The sequence below is a fragment of the Scyliorhinus torazame genome, chromosome 2 (assembly GCF_047496885.1).
Source record: "Scyliorhinus torazame isolate Kashiwa2021f chromosome 2, sScyTor2.1, whole genome shotgun sequence".
In the NCBI taxonomy this organism is placed as follows: domain Eukaryota; kingdom Metazoa; phylum Chordata; class Chondrichthyes; order Carcharhiniformes; family Scyliorhinidae; genus Scyliorhinus; species Scyliorhinus torazame.
This window is the reverse complement of record NC_092708.1, coordinates 380,400,150-380,422,494: the sequence shown is the minus strand read 5'-3', so window position 1 is coordinate 380,422,494 and position 22,345 is coordinate 380,400,150. Positions and strand designations below refer to the sequence as shown.

At 44.8% G+C, this 22,345-nt stretch overlaps 1 protein-coding gene across 1 annotated transcript in view; it reads right to left on the bottom strand.

Annotated features, from left to right (window-relative positions):
• Positions 1–385: 385 nt before the first annotated feature.
• The window catches only part of LOC140404969 (exportin-1-like), a 92,618-nt gene continuing 70,658 nt past the window's right edge, over positions 386–22,345 (bottom strand). Inside the window, exons 18-25 of the mRNA XM_072493570.1 lie at positions 21,350–21,533; positions 18,804–18,910; positions 15,923–16,117; positions 12,361–12,529; positions 11,620–11,754; positions 10,350–10,512; positions 7,761–7,857; positions 386–6,173 (exon numbers count right to left, since the gene is read on the bottom strand). Of these exons, the coding sequence (XP_072349671.1) occupies positions 6,027–6,173; positions 7,761–7,857; positions 10,350–10,512; positions 11,620–11,754; positions 12,361–12,529; positions 15,923–16,117; positions 18,804–18,910; positions 21,350–21,533 (1,197 nt within the window). The 3' untranslated portion in view covers positions 386–6,026. The remainder of the gene's footprint in view (positions 6,174–7,760; positions 7,858–10,349; positions 10,513–11,619; positions 11,755–12,360; positions 12,530–15,922; positions 16,118–18,803; positions 18,911–21,349; positions 21,534–22,345) is intronic.

Below are 22,345 nucleotides of genomic sequence, written 5' to 3'. Positions count from 1 at the left end.
AGCTGCCCTAACCCTTAACGATGATCTGGAAGTTGGAGGTAGCGGCTGCCACAGCTTGCCAGGCTATCGTCATTGCACTAAGTTGCACAAGCTGGCAAAAGCTCAAAAACATCTGTACAGGTGCGGATGCTTACTTCAGCAGTAGATAACCACACGGGTCTCTTCGCACATCTACCTAGAATACTCCTGGATAATAAAACATAAAATGGCAGTACCCCTGTTCTCCACAATTAACATTAACTTTCAAAAACCAAAACTGGATACTTAAAAAGCTGGACAGATCTTTTCCAATCATTAACTTAATGAAACCTTCTTTACCCGTTAATTTTGGGCGTAGCCTGTACGGTCCAAACAGCAGCCTTTTGACATTAAAGCTGCAGCAAGATGAAATTTAAAAAAGTAAAGTTTATTGTTTTGAATACAATAGCAGAAATCAAGGTAATTTCATGTTTCAGCAAAAAATGGTCCAACCTATACAAACAGGAGCCAAACATCCATCATCACATTCCCCAATGAAGAGCAACACGGCATTTCCACACCTATAGGTAATTGTACAGTGCACAGGCCAGTATGTTCCAAGACAGTTACACATGTCAGGGTTAAGGAAAGGTCAAGCCGTCACTCGGTGGTACAGAACTTGAATTTCACTGCGGTGAGACATGTTGCCGAAGCTTTTCATCTCGCACTCATCGGGACAAATACAAGAATGTCAAATTTCAGACGACCGTGTCAATTTACCCTGGAGGAGATGAGGGTGCCAATTTGGTTGGCGAGTCAATGACGAATGGCTGAAGTAGCAGCCAATTTGACATTTGCGCGTTTGTCCCGACGAGTTCCAAGGCCAAAAGCTTCGGCAAAGTGTCTCGCTTTTCAGCAAAACATAATTCATTTGTTTAGGCCACAGCGTTACAACACGCTGTGAACTACTATCACGCGACGTAGACATCTCTCAGCATCATCCAATTTACGAAAACTGCGGTCAGGTGGAGATGGCACTGCTGACCAAGCTAGTAGATAATGGGCCAAGTGGACACCTGCAACATGGACATTTCTGCAATTTGGATGATAGCACTGGGACAAAGTAATCAATATATAGACTTCCAATGGAGGGGGGAAAAAAACTCTGCGATCATGTAAAGAGCCAATGGATGCTGCATTTTTGGAAGGTGGCGACGACAAGGAAACAAACTTTAGGTTATTTCATTCTGGTTAAGTGAATGGCTTTCCTCGTCAGTAGATATCACCATCTAATGCATCTTTAGTCCCCCAATCCCAACGAGGTGCGGGTTTCCTGGTCACTGCTGCTTATTTTAAGCAAGGATGATAGTCCAGACCATGCACCAATTTAAGTTGAACAAGTCTCAGGATTCTAAAACAACCGCCAGAGCTTCCATTTAAGTTACATATCATAACCCCAATTTGATAACCGCGATGATTTAATTCTATTTGGTTTTTCTTTTGAAAAGGTGGGTCCTTGGTGTCTAAGTTCGTTAAAAAGTTGAAGGTTGATATTTGAGATGATAACAGCTTTTATACACAGACCGTGTATCCATTCACTTTATTCTCATACATTAAAAGCCAACTCATTGTCAGCGCAATAATACGTTTATGGGCTCATTACAGTGTTTATGGGCTTTATTCAGCGTAACCTCTCTCATCATTGAACCAAGCCACAACTTCCAAAGTTATAAATATATAAAATGCAACTTTCCACAACCTATCGGTCAGAAGTGCCCCAACAAAACAAAATGGAAAAAGGGCACTCAGAAGGATGCCCCCTTCCCCTGCTACAATGCACACTCTTCATCTCATTCTCAAACTAGGGTCTATATAGCTTGGGCAGAACGAGTGTACATTCTACCCTCCGGTCCTCAGCCCCATCAGCTGGCTGTAACCCCTCTACTGACTAAATTTAAAAAAACAAACATGAAATCCTTTCTACTGGTAGCAAAGCCTGGAGAGTGGGCATCAAAGTGACTAAACAATCGGCCCAAACGTATCCAGTATACACTGCAGAAGCACGGAAAGGCTGGTAAAAATAAATGCAAGCCGGCATGAGCTGAAAAGGACAGCATCACTAGTGATATATTTTGGTGTTTCAAAAATACACAAACTAAAGGAGTGCACATTTTTAAAAAAACGCAACCACACACACACACACACACACACCCATCTCAAAATCAACCAGAGTGGCACACCGTTTATATAAAAAAAAGTTTAAAAAACATTTGAGGTCCTTTTGTATTTAGGCGACTCCTCATGGAGGAAAACTGAATAGTTTAAAAACAAAAAAAAAACTGCAGAATATACATTGAGCGACCACGGGTTCGAGCACAAGTCAGTTTTAAAACAAAAATACAAGGTACACGGCACGACACAAATTCAGTAACCATCTAATTGAACTAAAATCTTATTTTAAAAAAAACATTTCTATTCTAGGTATCATAATTACAAGCTGTACAGTTTTTTTTTCTGTAATAAACTAAGAGAGGTACCTGACCGTAAGCAGGAGGTTTGCAGGCTACTTGCAATTTCCTACTCAAGTTCTGCCAAATAAAACATTTCTAATACAGTTAAATTACACAGATTCTTAAACAAGACTTTCTGTACAAATACTGAACAGACGCAACAGCCCATAATTACCTCATCAAAGCATCGCACACAAACAGATCACACACACACATACACAACCGAATCTGTGCTCAAGCACACACGTTTGCAACACCATCGTACTGGGTGCATGTGTACAACATATTACAAGTGAAGCCAAAAAGGGAGCTCATCATGCTCCTGTGACTCGTGTATATATACACACACATGCGCATGAATCCTCCCCTCTCCACCGGCACAACTTGATCGAGACGGGGAATGGGCGCGGCACTTTAAAAACTTGCAAAGAAAAGCATCCGCCATCTCCATTTCTCTAGGACAGGCCCTAACAAAACGAAAAGCCACGTCCGCATCAATTGTCCGTTTAATTGGAGATCAAAAAACCTTACTCATGAAACAAAGGTACTGAAGAGACCAGGTTAGTGTGCACACTGTGAACGCCAGCATTGAACTCTTGCTGCAGAAATCCCGGGGGTAAAAACAAAACCGGATTAAAACGGTGTGAAAATGGTACACACGCTTCGTGTGAAACTAGCGTCTTTGCCATGCCCACCTCAACAACAGAATAAGTAACTCCTGGGGTCAAAACCAGCGACCAGTTTGGAGTCATTTTCTTTTTTTGGGGGACAACAGGCAAGGATACCGGATTTACAGAAATAAGATCTACCATCCACTCACAGTCACGTGTACAGAAGTTCCACCCAATATTCTGAATGGTACATTGAGAATGCATCGCTTTCGTTCCGTACCAGCTTTAACCAATGGTGTGGTAAACCTCTCAACTCATGAATATCCAACAATTTAAACATTTTTAATAGCAAGCAGGGAGGTAGGTATTCAGTGGTGGTGGTTATTGGGGGCAAGGTGGGGGTAAAGAAGAAATTATTTTATGTAAACCACTGAGAATGCTGTGGGGGGGGGGGGGGGCGATGAAAAAGAGAGTATAATAATAAATCAGTCAGGCAACTGCCTCCCCAATAAGATTGTGTAACATCAAGTTTGGTTCCATGCGCTATGAGCCGCTCGGGTTAGGTTCTGATCACTTCGCAAGCACGAGGCTGTTTCCCTAGCCCCATTATGCAAGCCCCACCTTAACATCCAATAAAAGTTTTAACTCAAACTGGATCAGATACCATTTGGGAATGCCGCAGTGAAAACGGAACACCTATTTATTGTTTGGGAGCTGGAGCCGCAGGAAAGAAAGAGAGATAGATATAGAGAGAGAGAGACAACTCATACTAAACGAAGTGGAACGATTGCATGCATCCATCGCAATGATTCTGGGGTAAAGTAGTGGTGGGATGTGTGGGCAATAACATAGTGCGTGTGGTCTCACGGTTGCCAACCCGCCAGGATTGGCCTGGACTCTCCAGGACACAGCTTTGTGCCACTCAAGAAAAATCAGGAAATAAAAAAAAAATAAAAAAAATAAATAAATAAAAAATAAAAACTTATTCTGGTCATTTTAAAAAAAAAAAAAAAACGTTTTGGTTTACCCCAGTGATATAATAGTGGGGAAAATAGGCTGTTTGGCTGACAGTCAAACATTATCCAATTGGGTGATGAATCTTGTTGGTTTCCAATTGGAGTAGGGAGGTACAGTGGGTCACAAGGATGGATTTGTTGGCCAACTAAAGGCTAGAGCATGGGGATGTGCGCACCAGGTGATAAAATCTCCAGGAATACATTTAATCACAGTTGGCAATCCCCTGGTTATTCAGAATAAATCTTCCATCCAAAAATTAAATCCTTTGCTCAGCATATCAGGGTCTGAGTGCATCAAAAAAATTATTGAAACTGGTTGGTCTGATCGGACGGTGAGAGCACCCGAACTAGTTGTATGACTGGAGTCCAAACAGCCACCGTGGGGCAGCCAAAACCTTCCCTTTCCACTCCTCTTGACCCATTGAAACTAATAGTTTAACTGCTGCCTCACGGGTCACTGTCCGTGTGGAGTTTGCATATTCTCCGTGTCTACGTGGGTCTCAACCCCACAACCCAAAGATTAGGCGGACTGGCCATGCTAAATTGCCCCTTAATTGGAAGAATTGGGTACATTAAATTTATTTTTAAACTAGTTCAACATTATGGTGAGAAAAAGAGTGAACTAGCTGACTATGCAGCCAATATTTCTAATCTAGACATTTATTCTCTCTTCCCCAACCTTCATGGCTTGTTGACTAGCAACCAGAAAAGCATGTTAGAATCATTAGCCTCCCCATCAATCTTAAACCCCATACATCAGGATTTTAAAAAGTCTGGTTAGCAAAGTGAAGCCAGGTTTATGCAGAATGAGGCAAAACGCCTCTTTTGGGAGTGCGCACATGTGCATGTGGAGGTTTGGGGTGCGGGGGAGCGGCAGAGGAAGAATGAAGATGAAGGGCATATTGTACTTCAGAGGGTCCACAAGGCTTTCTGCAAGACCATCATCACATAGCTGGACTCCAGTGTCTTTGCGGATAGCCAAATGGATTAAGTGCCCCAAACACTGTACACTGCGCAAGTGCACAAACAGCAAGACCATCCACATCTCCGGCATCTAAAAAAGATGTTCTTTTGAAAACATGGAGGGTTAGCACTCATTAAAACATTGCAAATCTCCCCTGCTGCCAGAACAGAATGTTTTCGTATCAGCGACCGTAGCATCCGTTCCCAAACCGTCCAACCTGCCTCCTTTCAAATCTCTGCGCAACACAAAAGTCGCGGTGAACTTTGCCAAGAGACTGGGGATGAGGGGAACCGTCACACAAAGCCGTAAGTACGATCAGATTATCTGGAATTAAAAAAACGGACACCTCTTCTTCTCGTCCACCCAAACCCCGCATGTTCAGTCACGTCAACAAAATTGTTGCACTAACAACCAACTGGATTTAAAAAATAATTCTCAGCTCGTGTGAAAAAAAATGCCTTTCACCCACTCAGTTTTAAAATGATTCCCCTTTGTAAAACACTGCGACTTAAAAGCATTCTGAAGAGACCAATGTTTGTTGAGCCAACTAGGCTAGGTTTAATATAAAACCAAACTATAGAATGTGTTGAAAGTTATCTGATATAATTTAAATCGTTGAAAAATAGCTCAAGCTGTACAATACCACCACACTGCCCAAAGAACAATGGCTGCAGATTCAGTGGTCAACAGGTTCACAGTTCATAAACACAATTTCAACCAGGGAGAGAAAAAGAATATGACACTTTGTTTTTGAATGATAAAAAACTCCTCCTCTTGACCCATGGCGACAAAACAGGAATTTCAATTTTAAAAAGTCCCGTCACGTCGGACCGATGAAGGATTTGCCCCAATCGCTATCCCTTTCACACCCATTCACTCACTGTCCTTTTCTCGTTCATTTCTCCTCTCCCCTCCCCCCCCCCCCCCCCCCCCTCCCACCCCTTCTTTCTGGTAACACGGGTCTTGTTCAGTCACACATTTCCTCCGATATTTCGTGGGGGTTTAAAATGCCAGGGACGGTCATCTGAAGTTTTCTCTTCTCTTCCTGGGCCTGGCGTAGGGCTGTTTCTCTCTCCTCTAGGAACAGGTCCGAAGTGTCTTCACCACCAAATTCCTTATAATGGGAAGAATAGGAAAGTTTACTACGGTTGCTGTTCCAATGAGAACTACAAAATCAAAGCTGAAAAGGAATGCAGTGGCATCGTCACTGGACCAGAGACCCCGGGTAATGTTCGAATCCCACCATGGCAGATGGGGAAAATCTGAATTAAACTTAAAAAAAAAAAACAATCTGGAATTTAAAAAATCTAATGATGACCGTGAAACCATTGTCAATAGTCGTAAAACCCCACCTGGTTCACGAATGTCATTTCGGGATAGAAATCTGCCATCCTTGCCTGGTCTGGCCTACATGTGATGCCAGACCTAAAGCAATGCCCTCTGAAGGGCAACCAGGGATTGACAATAAATGCTGGCCCAGCCAGTAACACTCTTTTCCATCTATTTTCCCTCCTCAAAGATTCCTGATGAATGTTTGGTGCCAGGTATGACGAGGGATATTGAAGCACTGCTTGTATCCATAATCACCGAGTGACAGTAATGGAGACCTTTAAGGTAGTGAAAATTCAGCAACTTGAATACACCACCGTTTAACATCATGAAACATCGCAGGGCATTTCAGAGCAGCATTGCAAGACAAAATATAACACCAAAACACACAAGGAAATTAGATGATCAAAAGCTTGGTGAGATAGGTGTTAAGGAGTTTCTTCAAGAGGAGGAAAAACAAGATAGAGGGGGTTAGGGAGGGAATTCCAGGAGTTGGGTGCTAGGCAACTGAAGGCTCGACCACCAATAGTGGAGTGATTCTAAAAGGGGTTGCTCAACGAGGCCAGAATTGGAGGAACGCAGTTATCTCAGAAGGTTGTGAATTACAGAGAAAAGGGAGGGGCAAAGCCATGGAGGCCATGGGACACATGGCAAGACGTAGTGGAGTGGGGTAAAGAACACACACACCGGGTTAGACTCAGAAGGCTTAGTCTGCACGAGACACTAAATATTGGTGGGAGAGCAGGTGGATAAAAGGGAGCGGGAGGAAATAAGGACGAAAACATAAGGGGGAAAAGCAAAATGGGATAGTGAAATCAAAAAAAAAAAGGTTGGCAGAGCTTTTTCTTTTTTGCTGGTTGTCTTGCTCCCTACTGCCCTTCAAGTCTCAAGTCCTGCTGGGCTGCTAGTTCATCGGTGCTGGGCACCCACCAGTTACCTGCCCACACAGACTTTGAGTAAATCTATTTAAATTGTAGGGAAATAAAACAAATCAATCTCACACGTTTGATTTCGGCAACAGTGCCATGACATGGCTCTGGCTTAAATATTGCGTGTCGAACAAGTGAACGCGTGACACCCATGGTTCCTTCAAACAATGGATGGATGTGTTTAGGTTTCAACAATCAGGTTTGGGGCCGCTCCGCTCCATCCCCCTCCCCACAACCCCAAAAGGTGGCAGCAGCAAAACATCCAATGCTAAATCTGTAGGTTACCGTTCTGGTGTTAAATGCCGGGAGTAGCATCTCACAAAACACATTCTTGTTTATGAATACTCTACGTTGTTCAGCCATAAGACACAATTGTTGGAAGAGGTGATTTTGTTCCTTCACCCCCAGCAGCAGCAGGACCTGCACCAGCCCTCAATTCTTACCTTTATCTGTACAAGGAAATCTCTCAGATGCTCTTTGAAAGATGGAATGTCTTGGTTTAGGCTGAACAGGCCGGTCACAAAAACTTTGATCTGTGCACTGGAGGAGTGAACAAGCATAGAAGCAATATTAAACTCAATTTTTACGCCTCCGTTTCTCTTGCAATTCCAAACCACAATCAAACAATTAAAATAAAAGCAAAACAAAACCCACTGTGGACGCTGGAGACTGGAAATAAAAACAGAAATTGCTGGAAAAACGCAGCATCCAGAAATGTCGTGTGACTCAAGTGTTCCAAAGAACTCAAAACGTTAACTTTTCCACAGCATTTGTGGAAGCAAATGAGATAAGCAATGAGCTAATGTTTGGAGTGCAATATGATGCCTCTTCGGAACTCGAGTCACCGCGAACTCGAAACATAACTTTTTCCCAACATTTTCTGTTTTTAAATCACCATTCACCATACTTCACGTTTCTGATCATGCTAATAACATGCACCTTGGGGGAAAAATTCAGGTATTCAGTGTCGTGACCAAGGCTATGGTCACATGTGGATGGGACCATCACTGACACCTCATTGAGTGTGGAAAGGTGAAAGGTCAACAGGAGCGCGGTTCTCAGAGAGAAAAATCAACACCAGTTTGAGAAAAAACAAAAAGCATCAAATCACAGTCTCGAAGAGAAGGTGCCACAGTCTGTCCATAGAAAAGGAAGTGGTCAGAAAAAAAAGCAAAATTGGGGAATTGAGAAACAAAGAAATGAGATAACAAAGAGAGAACATATTGGAGAAAGACAGATATAAGGCGCGAGGTCAGAGACAGCTGCAATTTCTTCAATCAGTTGGGGACTCCAATGCTGCCTAAATTCAATTACAGGCCAAGGCAATTCATTCTGGTCTAGGCTGCAGAAGCAAATTGAGGGAATAGTGCCCCAGAAATGAATCTCAAAAATATTAGATGACAATATCGACAACACTGCTGTTTGCACTAGTTACAGTCCCGCAGGGTGGTGTCCTAGGCCTAACCATCTTTAGCTGCTTCATTAATGACCTTCCTTCCATCGCAAGGTCAGAAGTGGGATGTTCGCTGGTGACTGCAGAATGTTCAGCATCATTCACAAGTCCTCAGATACCAAAGCTGTCCATGTCCAAATGCAGCAAGAGCTGGACGATATCCAGGTTCCGGCTAAGAGGTAATATTCACGCCATCCAAGTGCCGGACAATAACCTTCTCCAACAAGAGAGAATTTTTAACCTTTGCCCCTTGACATTCAATGGCATTACCATCACTGAATTCCCCACTATCATCATACTGGGGGCCACCATTGATCATAAACTGGACTAGCCATATAAACACTGTGGCTACAAGAGGTCAGAGACTAGGAATGAATAACACCACCTGACTCTCCAAAACCTGTCCACAATCTAGAAGGCACAAGTCAGGTGAGGTGGAATATTCTCCACTTCTCTAGTGGGTGTAGCTCCAACAACACTCGAGAGGCTTGACACTATCCAAGACAATGCACCATGCTTGACTCACACCCCATCCACAAACAATCACTTCTCCCGCACCAACACACAGTAGCAGTGTGGTACCACCTAAAAGATTCACAGCAGCAACTCACCCCAAGGCTGCTTAGAAAGCACCTTCCCAACCTACCACTACTGCCACCTAAAAGGACAAGGGCAGTAGACACATGGGAACACCACCCATGGAAGCTCCCCACCATCCTTGCTTAGAAATATATCACTGTTCCTTCACTGCCACTGGGTCAAAATGCTGGAACTCCCTAACAGCACTGGGGGTGCACCTACACCGCATGGACTGCAGCAGGTTTAAAACGGCAGCTCACCTTTACCTTCTCATGGACAATAAAGGATGGGCAGTAAGTGCTGGCCTAGCTAGCAAAGTCCGAATTCCATAAACGAAGATATGAAAAAAAAAGGGTAATAACCGTTGTGATCAAGTGCCCTAAATGCATTTTTATTTTTAAATTTAGAGTACCCAATTCATTTTTCCAATTAAGGGGTAATTTAGCGTGGCTAATCCACCTACCCTGCACATCTTTGGGTTGTGGGGGCGAAACCCACGCAGACACGGGGAGAATGTGCAAACTCCACACGGACAGTGACCCAGAGCCGGGATCGAACCTGGGAGGCAGCAATGCTAACCACTGGGCCACCGTGCTGCCCCTTAAATGCATATATTGAGTGCACACTGCATGGAGCAGAGACAATAGGACCGTTTCCGTTACCCCTGCACAGCTCAACGTCTTCCAAAATTCAAGAGGCAACCGTAATACATCCCCATCAACCAAGTTATTGGAGTCCTGAGCTCTTTTCTTGAGTGGCCTTGGTGTCACTTCACAAACAAGGGGCCGGGAGTGGGGGCATGAGAGCATGAGAGATCGACAGCAGCAGACTGCAACACAGAGAGGTAGTGGGAGAACCCAGTCCGATTTAACCTCAGCACCTCTGCTGACAACCCGACCAATGATTTGCTAACTCATCACAGAACAGGGATTAAGGGCCAGAACGTTTTTGACTGGATGGCCAAACTATAATATCACATCTCTCTCTGATCAGCACTTACTCTTGGAGGTGAGGGAAGGCAGTTTTCAAAAGGTTGGCCACAAACTCCTGTACAAAGATCTGATTGTTGATATTGGGAGTAGCTGGACTCAGAGACAAAGTGATCTTGCCATCCTCCACTAAGCTGAACATGTATGCCAAGATGGTAGCATGCATTGTCAATCCTAGAAAAGGAGGAATTAATTTATAAAAGTTAAACACAATTAAGTAACTGTGCACTCAACTAACTGTACACCCAACTAAATATATTCCACCTTTATCCTCCACATTCTCCTCCTCAGATATAGTTCTAAAGACAGTGACAATTCCCCAATAACTTTCCCCTACCAAGACCCTCATTCTCACTTTCAGCCAAGGCTCTGTGGTATCTCTCGGAGCTACCTGGGACTCGAGGGTCACCCTAGACTTGTGCTCAAGCATAATGGATGGAGTGCATTTCCTACGTCACAACAATGATGACAATTCAAAGGCACTTTAGGTTGCAAAACACTTTGGGACATCAGACCATGCCGAAAGGTGTTATTTAAATTTTTTTTTAAATAAATTAATTTAGAGTACCCAATTTATTTTTTCCAATTAAGGGACAATTTAGCGCGGCCAATCCACCCACCCTGCACATCTTTGGGTTGTGGGGGCGAAACCCACCGGGGGGGGGAATGTGCAAACTCCACACGGACAGTGACCCAGAGCCGGGATCGAACCTGGGACCTCGGCACCGTGAGGCAGCTGTGCTAACCACTGCGCCACCGCGCTGCCCTTTTAAAATGGAGGGTTTTTTCCTCCCCCATTGAAAGCCTCAACTGAACCTGCCTCCGCCACATGCTCAGACAACCCATTCTATAACATTTTCTATAGCATTTGGGATGAAGGGGATCATTAGATTTTTTTTTTGGGGGGGGGGGGGGGGAAAGAGAGGAAGAGAGAAGAGGCAGGATCAGGTTATTGAGTTGGATGATCGGCCATAATCATATTGAATGGCGGAGCCGTTTCGAAGGGCCTCTAGTATGGAGGGATTCACATTTAGACCCAATCCTACCCTCACCAGGACAAGTCACCCAATGGGAAATCAAAAGCAAGTAGCCACCCTCCCACCCTTTATCAATTCTGTCATACACAACCCCAGCACACTTTCCACTATTACATCAAGCTCAGAGCAGTTAACTTAGCCAAGAATGGGCCTCGGGACAAAATTCATTTTTGGGGGGGAAAGGGGGGGGGGGGGTTGTGGGCAAACAGAAGATCAAAGTAAGATGAACAGGAGTGCGACTTACCAGCAGTGTGCGAAGTATCTGTCACCACTGAGAATATGTGCTGGAGAATGTCACAGAAATAGGTTTGGTAAAAGCTCTGGGCGGCTGCCTCTTCCTGTGCAACGTTCTGCAGCAGAGTATAAAGAATAGACAACCCTGCAAAAAACACACACACAAACCACAGAATCCAGTTAAAACAATGATGCAGTCCAAAATTAGGGGGCGATAAATATTCAATTTACCAACAGTGGCTTTACGAGGAATTCAGGGGAATCCTCAAAGAACAAAGCAATGTACAGCACAGGAACAGGCCCTTCGGCCCTCCAAGCCTGTGCCGACCATGCTGCCCGACTAAACTACAATCTTCTACACTTCCTGGGTCCGTATCCCTCTATTCCCATCCTATTCATGTATTTGTCAAGATGCCCCTTAAATGTCACTATCGTGGGACAACCTCGTTGTCCAGAGTGACTAGAATGTGGATCCTTGATACCCTCAACGAGTTGAGACAAATAGGCTTCATGGGGAAGTTAGATAAATGCAAAGGACGAGCGTTAGCAGCAGGATGCGGTGGAAGGGCGTTCACGTGAAGCATAAATATTACTATAGACTAGTTGGGACCAATTGGCTCATCTCTGTGCTGTAGACTGAAGTCTTTAAAAAGCTAGAATCGGTATAGGCCACACGATACTTTGGGGGGGGTGGGGGGGTGCAGGCAGTTGGGGGTGGGAACTTTAAAATAAGACTCACACCACGACATACCTGTGTCAGCCACGTTCCTCATGGTGTGTTTGAAAGCCCAGATAATGGAGTCAAGGACCAATTTGAATTGAGCTGGAGGTATGTTCAGGAAGGCAGGGAAACAATGACTGTTGACTGCTTGAAGAAGCAGGAAAAAGTTAGTTCTGTGTTCGGGATACTCTTCGAAATCCTAGAGAGGAAGACAAAAGCAATTAAATACTTGAATTTTTAAAAATAATTTAAACCTCTGTACAATCTCCAAGTGGCAAATAATATATTATCATGCCACAATTTTAAGATTTGAATCAGACCTCTAATTAATTGGTGCCCTGTTCCCATTCATTAAAATCCAAATTGCAGCACACTTGGAAAATTTTGGGCTAACACTAGTAGTTGGCAGACAGGGTGGCTGCCAGGCTGATCTCGCTCTCAATACGTACTCCCGGTGGTATACGAGATTTTTTTTGTCTCAAGTGCAATACTTAGATTCTAAAACGTCGAGACGTTGAGCTTCTAAATACATCAAAGGGTCAAGGATGAAAACTGCTGAGCACCGGGATGGTGGTGGATGTTTGAAGCAGGCTGGTGAAGCGGTGCACGCAGGTACTGGCAGCAAATTCAAGGGCGAGCTGGGTAGATATTTGACACAGAAATGAATGAGAAAACGCGGGAGGGGGAGTGCACGTTTTTCCAGCTTTGGGATCAAACCCGCACGGGTTCTTCCTGCGCCCTCTACTTCCGAATATATCATGCTAGACCCCATTGATCGGCCAACTAGCGACAGCTCTGAAGCAAGTATGAGAACCCAAAGAGTTATTTATATTAATGGTCTGGATGAGAATTTAGGAGGCATGGTTAGCAGTTTGCAGATGACACCAAGATTGGTGGCATTGTGGACAGTGAAGAAGGTTATCTAGGATTGCAACGAGGTCTTGACCAATTTGGCCAGTGGGCCAATGAATGGCAGGTGTAGTTTAATTTAGATAAATTTGAGGTGATGCATTTTTGTAGATTGAATCGGGGCAGGACCTACTCAGTTAATGGTAGGGGGTTGGGGGAGAGTTGCAGAACAAAGATATCTGGGAATACAGGTTCATAGCTCCTTGAAAGTGGAGTCACAGGTGGACAGGGTGGTGAAGGCAGCATTCGGTATGCTTGGTTTAATTGGTCAGAACATCAAATACAGGAGTTGGGTGGGACGTCTTGTTGAAGCTGTACAAGACATTAGTAAGGCCACACTTGGAATACTGTGTACAGTTCTGGTCACCCTATTATAGAAAGGGATATTAATAAACTAGAAAGAGTGCAGAAAAGATTTACTAGGATGCGACCAGGACTTGTTGAGTTATAAGGTGAGGCTGGGTAGACTGGGACATTTTCCCCTAGAGCTTGGGGGTGATCTTATAGAGGTCTATAAAATAATGAGGGGCATAGGTGAGGTAGATAGTCAACACCTTTTGCCAAAGGTAGGGGAGTCTAAAACTAGAGGGCATAGGTTTAAGGTGAGAGGGGAAAGATACAAAAGGATCCTGAGGGGTAGTTTTTTTCCCCACAGATGGTGGTGAGTGTCTGGAACGAGTTGCCAGAGGCAGTAGTAGAGGCGGTGCAATTTTATCTTTTAAAAAACATTGACAGTTATATGGGTAAGATGGGTGTAGAGGGGACATGGGCCAAATGCGGGCAATTGGGACTAGCTTAGTGGTAAAAACTGGGCGGCATGGACAAGTTGGGCCGAAGGGCCTGTTTCCGTGCTGCAAACCTCTGTGACTCCAAGCACCCAAGGAGGAGCAAAATAAAAACAAAAACTATTGGGGATGCCATAAATCAGAAATAAAAGAGAAAATGCTGGAAAAATTCAGCAGGTCTATGAGGAGAGAAACAGAATTAGTATTTTGATGACTCCTCTTCTGAAGAAGGGTCATACAGACTCGAAACTTTATAACTCTGTTTCTCCCTCTCCACAGATGTGCCAGAGACCGGAGTATTTCCAGCATATTGATTTCAATGCCCGAGGACTAAACAGCTTTAAATCTTCAGCAGCACAATGGAGGGGAAAAGGAAGCACTTTAAATCAAAATAACTCGTCTAATCACTCCACTAATCATCTTCCATGCAGTACTATTTTTAAAAAAAAGACATTACTAATCCTTACTTCAAGTGTTTGACGGTTATGCATTTCCTACACTCAGTTATAGCGACCGGCTTTCTGCACACACCGTTATGAGCTGTTTCACGCAGCGAATCCACAGTTGCCAGGCTGAAAATCATCCAAACCTGTTCTCACATTGGAAAAGGCGGAGACGCACAACTAGTCAGGCTGGGCTGGACCCGAATACAGATTCAAGACTGATTTCTATTTAACTCTACCCATTTAGAAAAGAAAAATTAAAACAAACAAAAGTTACTTTTAACAGGTGGACAAAAGGGAAGTGGTTCGGTTTGCGATCTGACCAAGAGCAGAGAGGGCATCACCAAGTGCCATGAAAACATAAAATGAAGAAATGCAAATGCACGGGCTTATTAAAACAAACACAGGACCCAACTCCATGCTTGTGATAAGAGAATTTATCCAATAAAAGAGCTGCACTCGGTAAACGTCATTCAATAGAAACCTGTAAGTATTTTGTTTACATCATAAAAGCATTTGGTGTCATAATTCAAGTATACCCCCCCCTCTTGCCCGTTATGCCTTGAAAGCAGTGACTGGGATGGAGATAAAGGTTCCAATGTTGAGAACTATCCTGCATAGATGGCTACGGCCATCCTTCACTGGACAGGCTAAACTGTGAACTGGACTACAGGAGATTTTTGTATTTAAAAAAAAAAAAAGAACCAATCAAGTTAGGCAGGGCATTGGTGAGACCACATCTCAAATGCTGTGCCGTTTTGATCTCCTTATTTAAGGAAGGATGTAAATGCGTTGGAGGCAGTTCGGAAGAGGTTTACTAGATTGATATCCAGAAATGAGCAGGTTGCCTTATAAGGATCGGTCGGCCAGGCTGAGCTGGTTTCCATGGGGGAGGGGGGGGGTTTAGAAGTGGAGGGAACCCTGAGTAACTGGATTGAAATATACAAGATCCTTGACAAGGTGGATGCGGAAAGGAGGTTTCCTCTTGTGGGCGAGTCCAGAACTAGGCAGCCCGGTTTTAAAATGCCCTTTTAGAACAGAGAGGAGGAATTCGGAGGGTTGCAGTGCCCTATTGGGTCCGGCTCCACCAACACCCCGACCCCCTCCCTCCCTACCACCCTCATTTCCTTTCTCTCCCCACCATTCCCTTTCCCTTCTGTTGGTACGGAGGCGAGGGTATCTGGTCTCTCCTGTGTAAAGTTTAGTGCTTGTACCGTTTTTTTTTGTATAACTGTGTTGTAAACAGTTTTAATAATCATAGTATCCTACCCCCCTCCCCGTACGTTGGTACTGAGGGGAGGGTACCCTGTTTCTCCAACACCAAATTAGTGTTTGTACCGTTTGGCCTTGTATATATTTTCACTGTTTTAATAAAAACATATTGCAAATGATATGGATTGTACAAACCGGATCGCACGACAGGCAGGAAACTTCCTCGACCAGACTGAAAATTACCTTGTTGATCATATCCAGGGTGCACTCAAACAAGGCATCAAAGATCTGGGGGACCTCTGCGGTAATGTGGTTCTCCAGTTTGTTCACGATGGTGGCCATTGTACTCAAAACCTCAGGCTCCCGGGCTGCAGGGACATTCCTCTGGTAGTCGATCAGGACTGCGTCAAGCAGTGGGGGAACAAAGTTTTCTGCAACCTGAAAATGCCACAAAAGGAAGAGGGTGAGAGTATAAAAGCAAATTACTGCGGATGCTGGAATCTGAAACGAAAGAGAAAATGCTGGAAAATCTCAGCAGGTCTGGCAGCATCTGTAGGGAGAGAGAAGAGCTAACGTTTCGAGTCCGATGACTCTTTGTCAAAGCTAACAGACAGAGAAAGTGTGAAATATTTATACTGTGGAGTGAGAATGAAAGATGAGTCATAGCCACAGAAACCGGGTGCTAATGGCCACAGAAACCAAGGGGAAAGAGTGCTCATGGCAGTCCCCAGAGAGAACAAAAGTTGTGAAAGGTCAAACAACAGGGAAACTATCAGAGGATGAACTGTAGATGTGGGGGAAGGGGAAAGCAAAGAGGAGAAAGGTGGATAAGGTTTGGGGGGGGGGGGGGGGGTGAAATTAAATATATATTAAGAAAGAAATGGTAAAAGACAGTTAAAATGAAATGGGATGAAAACAAATGGGTCGAGGTGGGGTAGAGATGATCATCTGAAGTTGTTGAATTCGATGTTCAGGCCGGAAGGCTGTAGCGTGCCTAACGGAAGATGAGATGTTGTTCCTCCAGTTTGCGTCGAGGGTGAGAGTATGCAGCTATTGCGTTTGGTCACTTGGCAGGGTGTCTCTATTTCCTTTTCTTTTGTTGATAAGGCTAATAGAATGAAATCTCAGGGTAGCAAGTGGGAAGGGAGACTCGGGTGCAAGTGCAGCAGAGATTTGCCGCCAGAGCTCAAGGAGAAATCTTTGGTGTTCTTTTTAGTGCCGGATGCTGAATGTAAATGGACAGCCATACCTCCTCATCAAAGAGTTCAAGTCAAAGTGCCTTCAGTGCCCACCCAAAATCCCTGGTACTTAAGACACAGATTCCATTCCTTTCTCTGCTCAATGTCTCCAGTGCAGTCGGCTATTTGCACCAGTGTTTTCAACCCAGAGCTTAAATTTTAGATCACACGTTACCAAGACCAAATACTTTCATATTCATTTCAGAGGGATTTGGATAGGCTAAGTGAATGGGCTAGGGTCTGGCAGATGGAATACACTGTTGACAAATGTGAGGTTATCCATTTTGGTAGGAATAACAGCAAAAGGGATTATTATTTAAATGATAAAATATTAAAACATGCTGCTGTGCAGAGAGACCTGGGTGTGCTAGTGCATGAGTCGCAGAAAGTTGGTTTTCAGGTGCAACAGGTGATTAAGAAGGCAAATGGAATTTTGTCCTTCATTGCTAGAGGGATGGAGTTTAAGACTAGGGAAGTTCTGCTGCAATTGTATAAGGTGTTAGTGAGGCCACACCTGGAGTATTGTGTTCAGTTTTGGTCTCCTTACTTGAGAAAGGACGTACTGGCACTGGAGGGTGTGCAGAGGAGATTCACTAGGTTAATCCCAGAGCTGAAGGGGTGGGATTACGAGGAGAGGTTGAGTAGACTGGGACTGTACTCGTTGGAATTTATAAGGATATGGGGGGATCTTATAGAAACATATAAGATTATGAAGGGAATAGATAGGATAGATGCGGGCAGGTTGTTTCCACTGGCGGGTGAAAGCAGAACTAGGGGGCATAGCCTCAAAATAAGGGGAAGTAGATTTAGGACTGAGTTTAGGAGGAACTTCTTCACCCAAAGGGTTGTGAATCTATGGAATTCCTTGCCCAGTGAAGCAGTAGAGGCTCCTTCATTAAATGTTTTTAAGATAAAGATAGATAGTTTTTTGAAGAATAAAGGGATTAAGGGTTATGGTGTTCGGGCCGGAAAGTGGAGCTGAGTCCACAAAAGATCAGTCATGATCTCATTGAATGGTGGAGCAGGCTCGAGGGGCCAGATGGCCTACTCCTGCTCCTAGTTCTTATAACATCCCAACCGCTACTTCTTAGCCCTGTTGCTGCTGAACCACTTCATAACACACCGTTGTCACTCTCAAACTTCGAAATAACAATATCTTGCCTTCCTCCTCACAACTTCAAACTCAGCTAAAATTCCATAACAGGTCCTTCCAACCTCATTGAATCCACACCGACATTTTACAATCTCTAAACTGCTTTGTTCATTTTAAATTTTTTTTTACAGTACCCAATTCATTTTTTCCAATTAAGGGGCAATTTAGAATGTTCAATTCACCTACCTTGCACATCTTTGGGTTGTGGGGGCGAAACCCATGCAAACACGGGGAGAATGTGCAAACTCCACACGGACAGTGACCCAGAGCCGGGATCGAACCTGGGACTTCGGCGCCGTGAGACTGCAGTGCTACCACTGCGCCGCCGTGCTGCCCTAACTGCCTTGCTCTAACTTTGCATTGAAATCTCCTTCAGCTCCATGTCCCAACTGAGAAAGCCATTCTCCTGGCTCTTGTCCTTTGCTCCCAGCTCCTCCTCCCAACTTCTCCCGTGCTTCCTCGAGGCCAGCATTGAAGTGTTACCTTCTAAAAAGTTAAAAAGGGAAAGAAAGTAGGCACCGTCCCCCAGTCCAAGTAGGAGGAGGGGACACAGGTCCAAACTGGAGGCTGAATGATCAGAAGCTCTTCATTCAATAAAGGAACCATCAGTATGCAAGATGGACTGCAGAGGGCACGATATAGGTGCCCTATACCGAATAAAAAGGAGTTCAAATGGAAGAGGAGAGTAGGCTCATTGTGTATAGACAAGCCAAGTTGGGTCAACTGCACTCACCAGTTGTGGATCCGAAGACCGGCTCACCCATCCAGATATCAACTTCAAAGTCTCCCTCTTTACCGTTCTCATGCTTTTGATTAATGGTTGCTTGGTAACAACTTCACCTATTTGAGTAAAGTAAATATACAAGTAGGTTAAAATTAATTGCCCGGGTCATTGGTCAGACGATACAAGGCATGACCAGTGATGTTGCAGATTTTGTCTCATTTGCCTGGCTAATCCTCTCCTCTTTGCTACACAGAGAGGAGAACAGCTCGATGGAAGAGCGCAATGGGGTAAATTTTAATTCAGCAATTTGATTTGCTCCTCTTGGGTCTCCCAAATGTGACACACCTTCCCTGGTTATGAAGGAATCTGGCGGGTTGGCAAGGGGGAACGAATTTAGATATTTACAGGTGCGGGGCTTTCTGCGTAGGCAGGTATCATCCTTGACACTCCTGCCACTAAGGGGGATCCAGGATAGGGTAGTGTCTAGGGAATGGGTGGGAGAGGGGAGCATCTCAGACATCTACAAAGAACTCACGCAGACCGAGGAGCTGAAGCGTAAGTGGGAGGTGGAGCTTGGTGGTGAGATGGAGGATGGCTTATGGGTGGATGCGTTGAGCAGAGTCAACGCGACCGCAACATGCGAAAGGCTCAGCTTGATCCAATTCAAGGTGGTCCACCGGGCTCACATGACAGTGGCCCGGATGAGTATTCTTTGGGGTGGAGGACAGGTGGGTAAAATGTGCGGGAGGACCAGCGAACCATGTTCACATGTTCTAGGGGATATTGGCAGGGGTTTGTGGACGTCATGTCCAGAGCATTGAAAACAAGGGTGGCAATGAGTCCAGAGGTGGCGATTTTTTGGGTATCGGAAGACCCGGGAATCCAGGAGAAAGAGGCTGACATTTTGGTCTTTGCTTCCCTGGTAGCCCGGAGACGGATACTGCTAGCTCGGAGGGACTCAAAGCCCCCAAAGTCAGAGACCTGACCAACTGACATGGCAAAATTTCTCGGCCTAGAGAAGATTAAGTTTGTCTTGAAAATCGCTTATTGTCACAAGTAGGCTTCAAATGAAGTTACTGTGAAAAGCCCCTAGTCGCCACATTCCGACGCCTGTTCGGGGAGGCTGGTACGGGAATTGAACCGTGCTGCTGGCCTGCCTTGGTCTGCTTTAAAAGCCAGAGATTTAGCCCAGTGTGCTAAACCAGCCCCTTCGGGGCAGCGAGAGGGTCACTGTTAGGGTTCGCCCGGAGGTGGCAACCATTCATTGACTTCTTCGCGGAGAACTAATCCTCAGCAGGGTGGGTTAGGGTAGCGTAGAATCGGGGGTCAATTAGACTGGTTTTGGCAGGATGGGAGTCGGTGATTGCACTATGTCTATTGTTCTTTGTACATTGTTTTTAACACTGTTGCCGTTTGCAATGCCAAAAATACCTGATTATAATTGTTTATTTTTTTTAAAAATGAAGGAATCTGGCTTCAGCCCAAGCTGTGCCACCGACTCCGCAAGAGGTGCCACAAAGTTCCTTGTCCATCACTGCTTTACAGCAACAATCCATTCTACAACGCAACTGGCAGCAACAAAGCTGACCGATGTCACGCAGCTTTGACCAAGGTGACTGCTGGATGACTAAACTATTGTTTATTTTTAAATACATTTTATTCCAAACATTGTCAAATTCTTACATACAAAAGCAAAACTGTATAAATCTTGTTATTTTTATTTTCACAAAATAAACGTAACGACCCTAACCCACCCTAAGCCTGATCATTCCCTCTCCGAGCCACCCTTCAGCCCCAACTGCTGGCCATGAACAGGTCTTTAAAGAGAAGTGATAAAATCCTCCACCTGCAATAGGACCAGTCCTGTGACCCTCTCAAAGCATATTTGATTGTTTCCAATATCAGGAACTCCGGCAAGTCTCCCACCCATACAGAAGCCTTGGGTGGCAGCGCTCACCCCCCCCCCCCCCCCCCCCCCCCCCCCCCCCGTGCAGCCAGGGAGGCAAAGACCAAGGCATCAGCCCTCCTCCCCTCAAGAAAATCCGGTGAGTCTGACACCCCAAAGATTGCCACTAGTAGGCACAGCTCCAGCTCAACCCCAACGACCTCAGACATGATCTCAAATGACGAGACCAGAACCCAACCAGTTTCGGGCAGGACCAGAACATGAGTGGTTTGCCAGTCCTCTTAAACACTGCTCACACCTGTCCAGGGAGGAACCCATGCATGCGCGCCCTGGTCAAGAGCACCCTATGTACTACTGTAAACCGTATCAGCCTGGCGCAGGACGTGATAAAATTCAGCCAATGCAAGTTCTCTCTCCACACCCCTCCCTCGAAACCCAGGCCCAGTTTCTCTTCCCACTTCCCCATCACCTCCTCTCACAAAGGTCAAGAAAAATCTCAGATTCGAAATACCATACACTGGATTGAGCCTCAGCCTCAAACAGCCTTCCTGGGTGAGGGAAGCTCTGGAAAAAAAGTGGAGAATTTTGGAACAACCCGCTTGAACATTAAACCCCACCTCCTCCCCCGCCAAAGTAAAGGACTGGTTACCATTTGCCTGGATGGCAGCAGAGATATTCTCACTCAAACACTTGTACACGTTGAGCATGTCCAGGTATATTCGTCCTAGCTGAATGACAAATGGATGTCCAACCGCCTTGCAGGCCCTCACATTGGTCTTCAGGATGCTCCCGAGCTGTTTCACCGTCTCCGCGTCCTTCAGGATGTCCACGTTCTTTGTAAAATAGGAGGAATTTGTATCTATTAAGGCGGGAATATGTTCTAAATACTTCCCTATTACACCTTTAGCCCTCTGCAACCCCTCTTCAACTGCAGCTAAATAGAAAGGGACTGGTGGCATACGCTGCATGCACTGTATGGGACTATCTCAATCTCAAGATGTACGAGGAAGCACCTAGCCTCAATCTGTCTTACTCGTACAACAAGCCGGAGATCACAAGGAGGTCAGGTCAAAAGGGAAAAAAAAGGGAGTGGTGTACAGGGGGAGAAAAGTGACTTATCCCCTCCAAAGTTTACTGCTGGGGACATGAATCTCTTTTCTCTCACGACCACTGGAGAAATGACACGCTATCTGCCTACACAATGCTCCATCAGACATTAAGTGATGCAGGAGTGCCACAGCCCTTCCTCCTCTCGCCCACCCATGAGGCGAAACATGAGAGAATATATAGGTGTTTCCAAAGCCAGGGCCCCTCAACAGATGGTCTCAATCTTCGTGACGTCCATGACACCTGTTCAGAGATGAGCTTGGAGTTTAAGAGTGGAAGTAATAAGAGCCACAACTGATCATCCCTAGTTGACAAAAAAAAAAGGACATTTATTGCCTCATTGTCGTAATGTTTGTTAATGTCTCAGAAATTAGAATTGTTTTTATTTACTACATACATTACCGTGTTATAATCAAATGGGTTTTGATTTCATGCTCATTTCCAATATCTTACATTTATATTCTCAATTTTTAAAAATGAAATAAATGTCAAAACAGAGAGCGCACCCTTGAATTATTTAAAGGATTTCAAGGGCTCA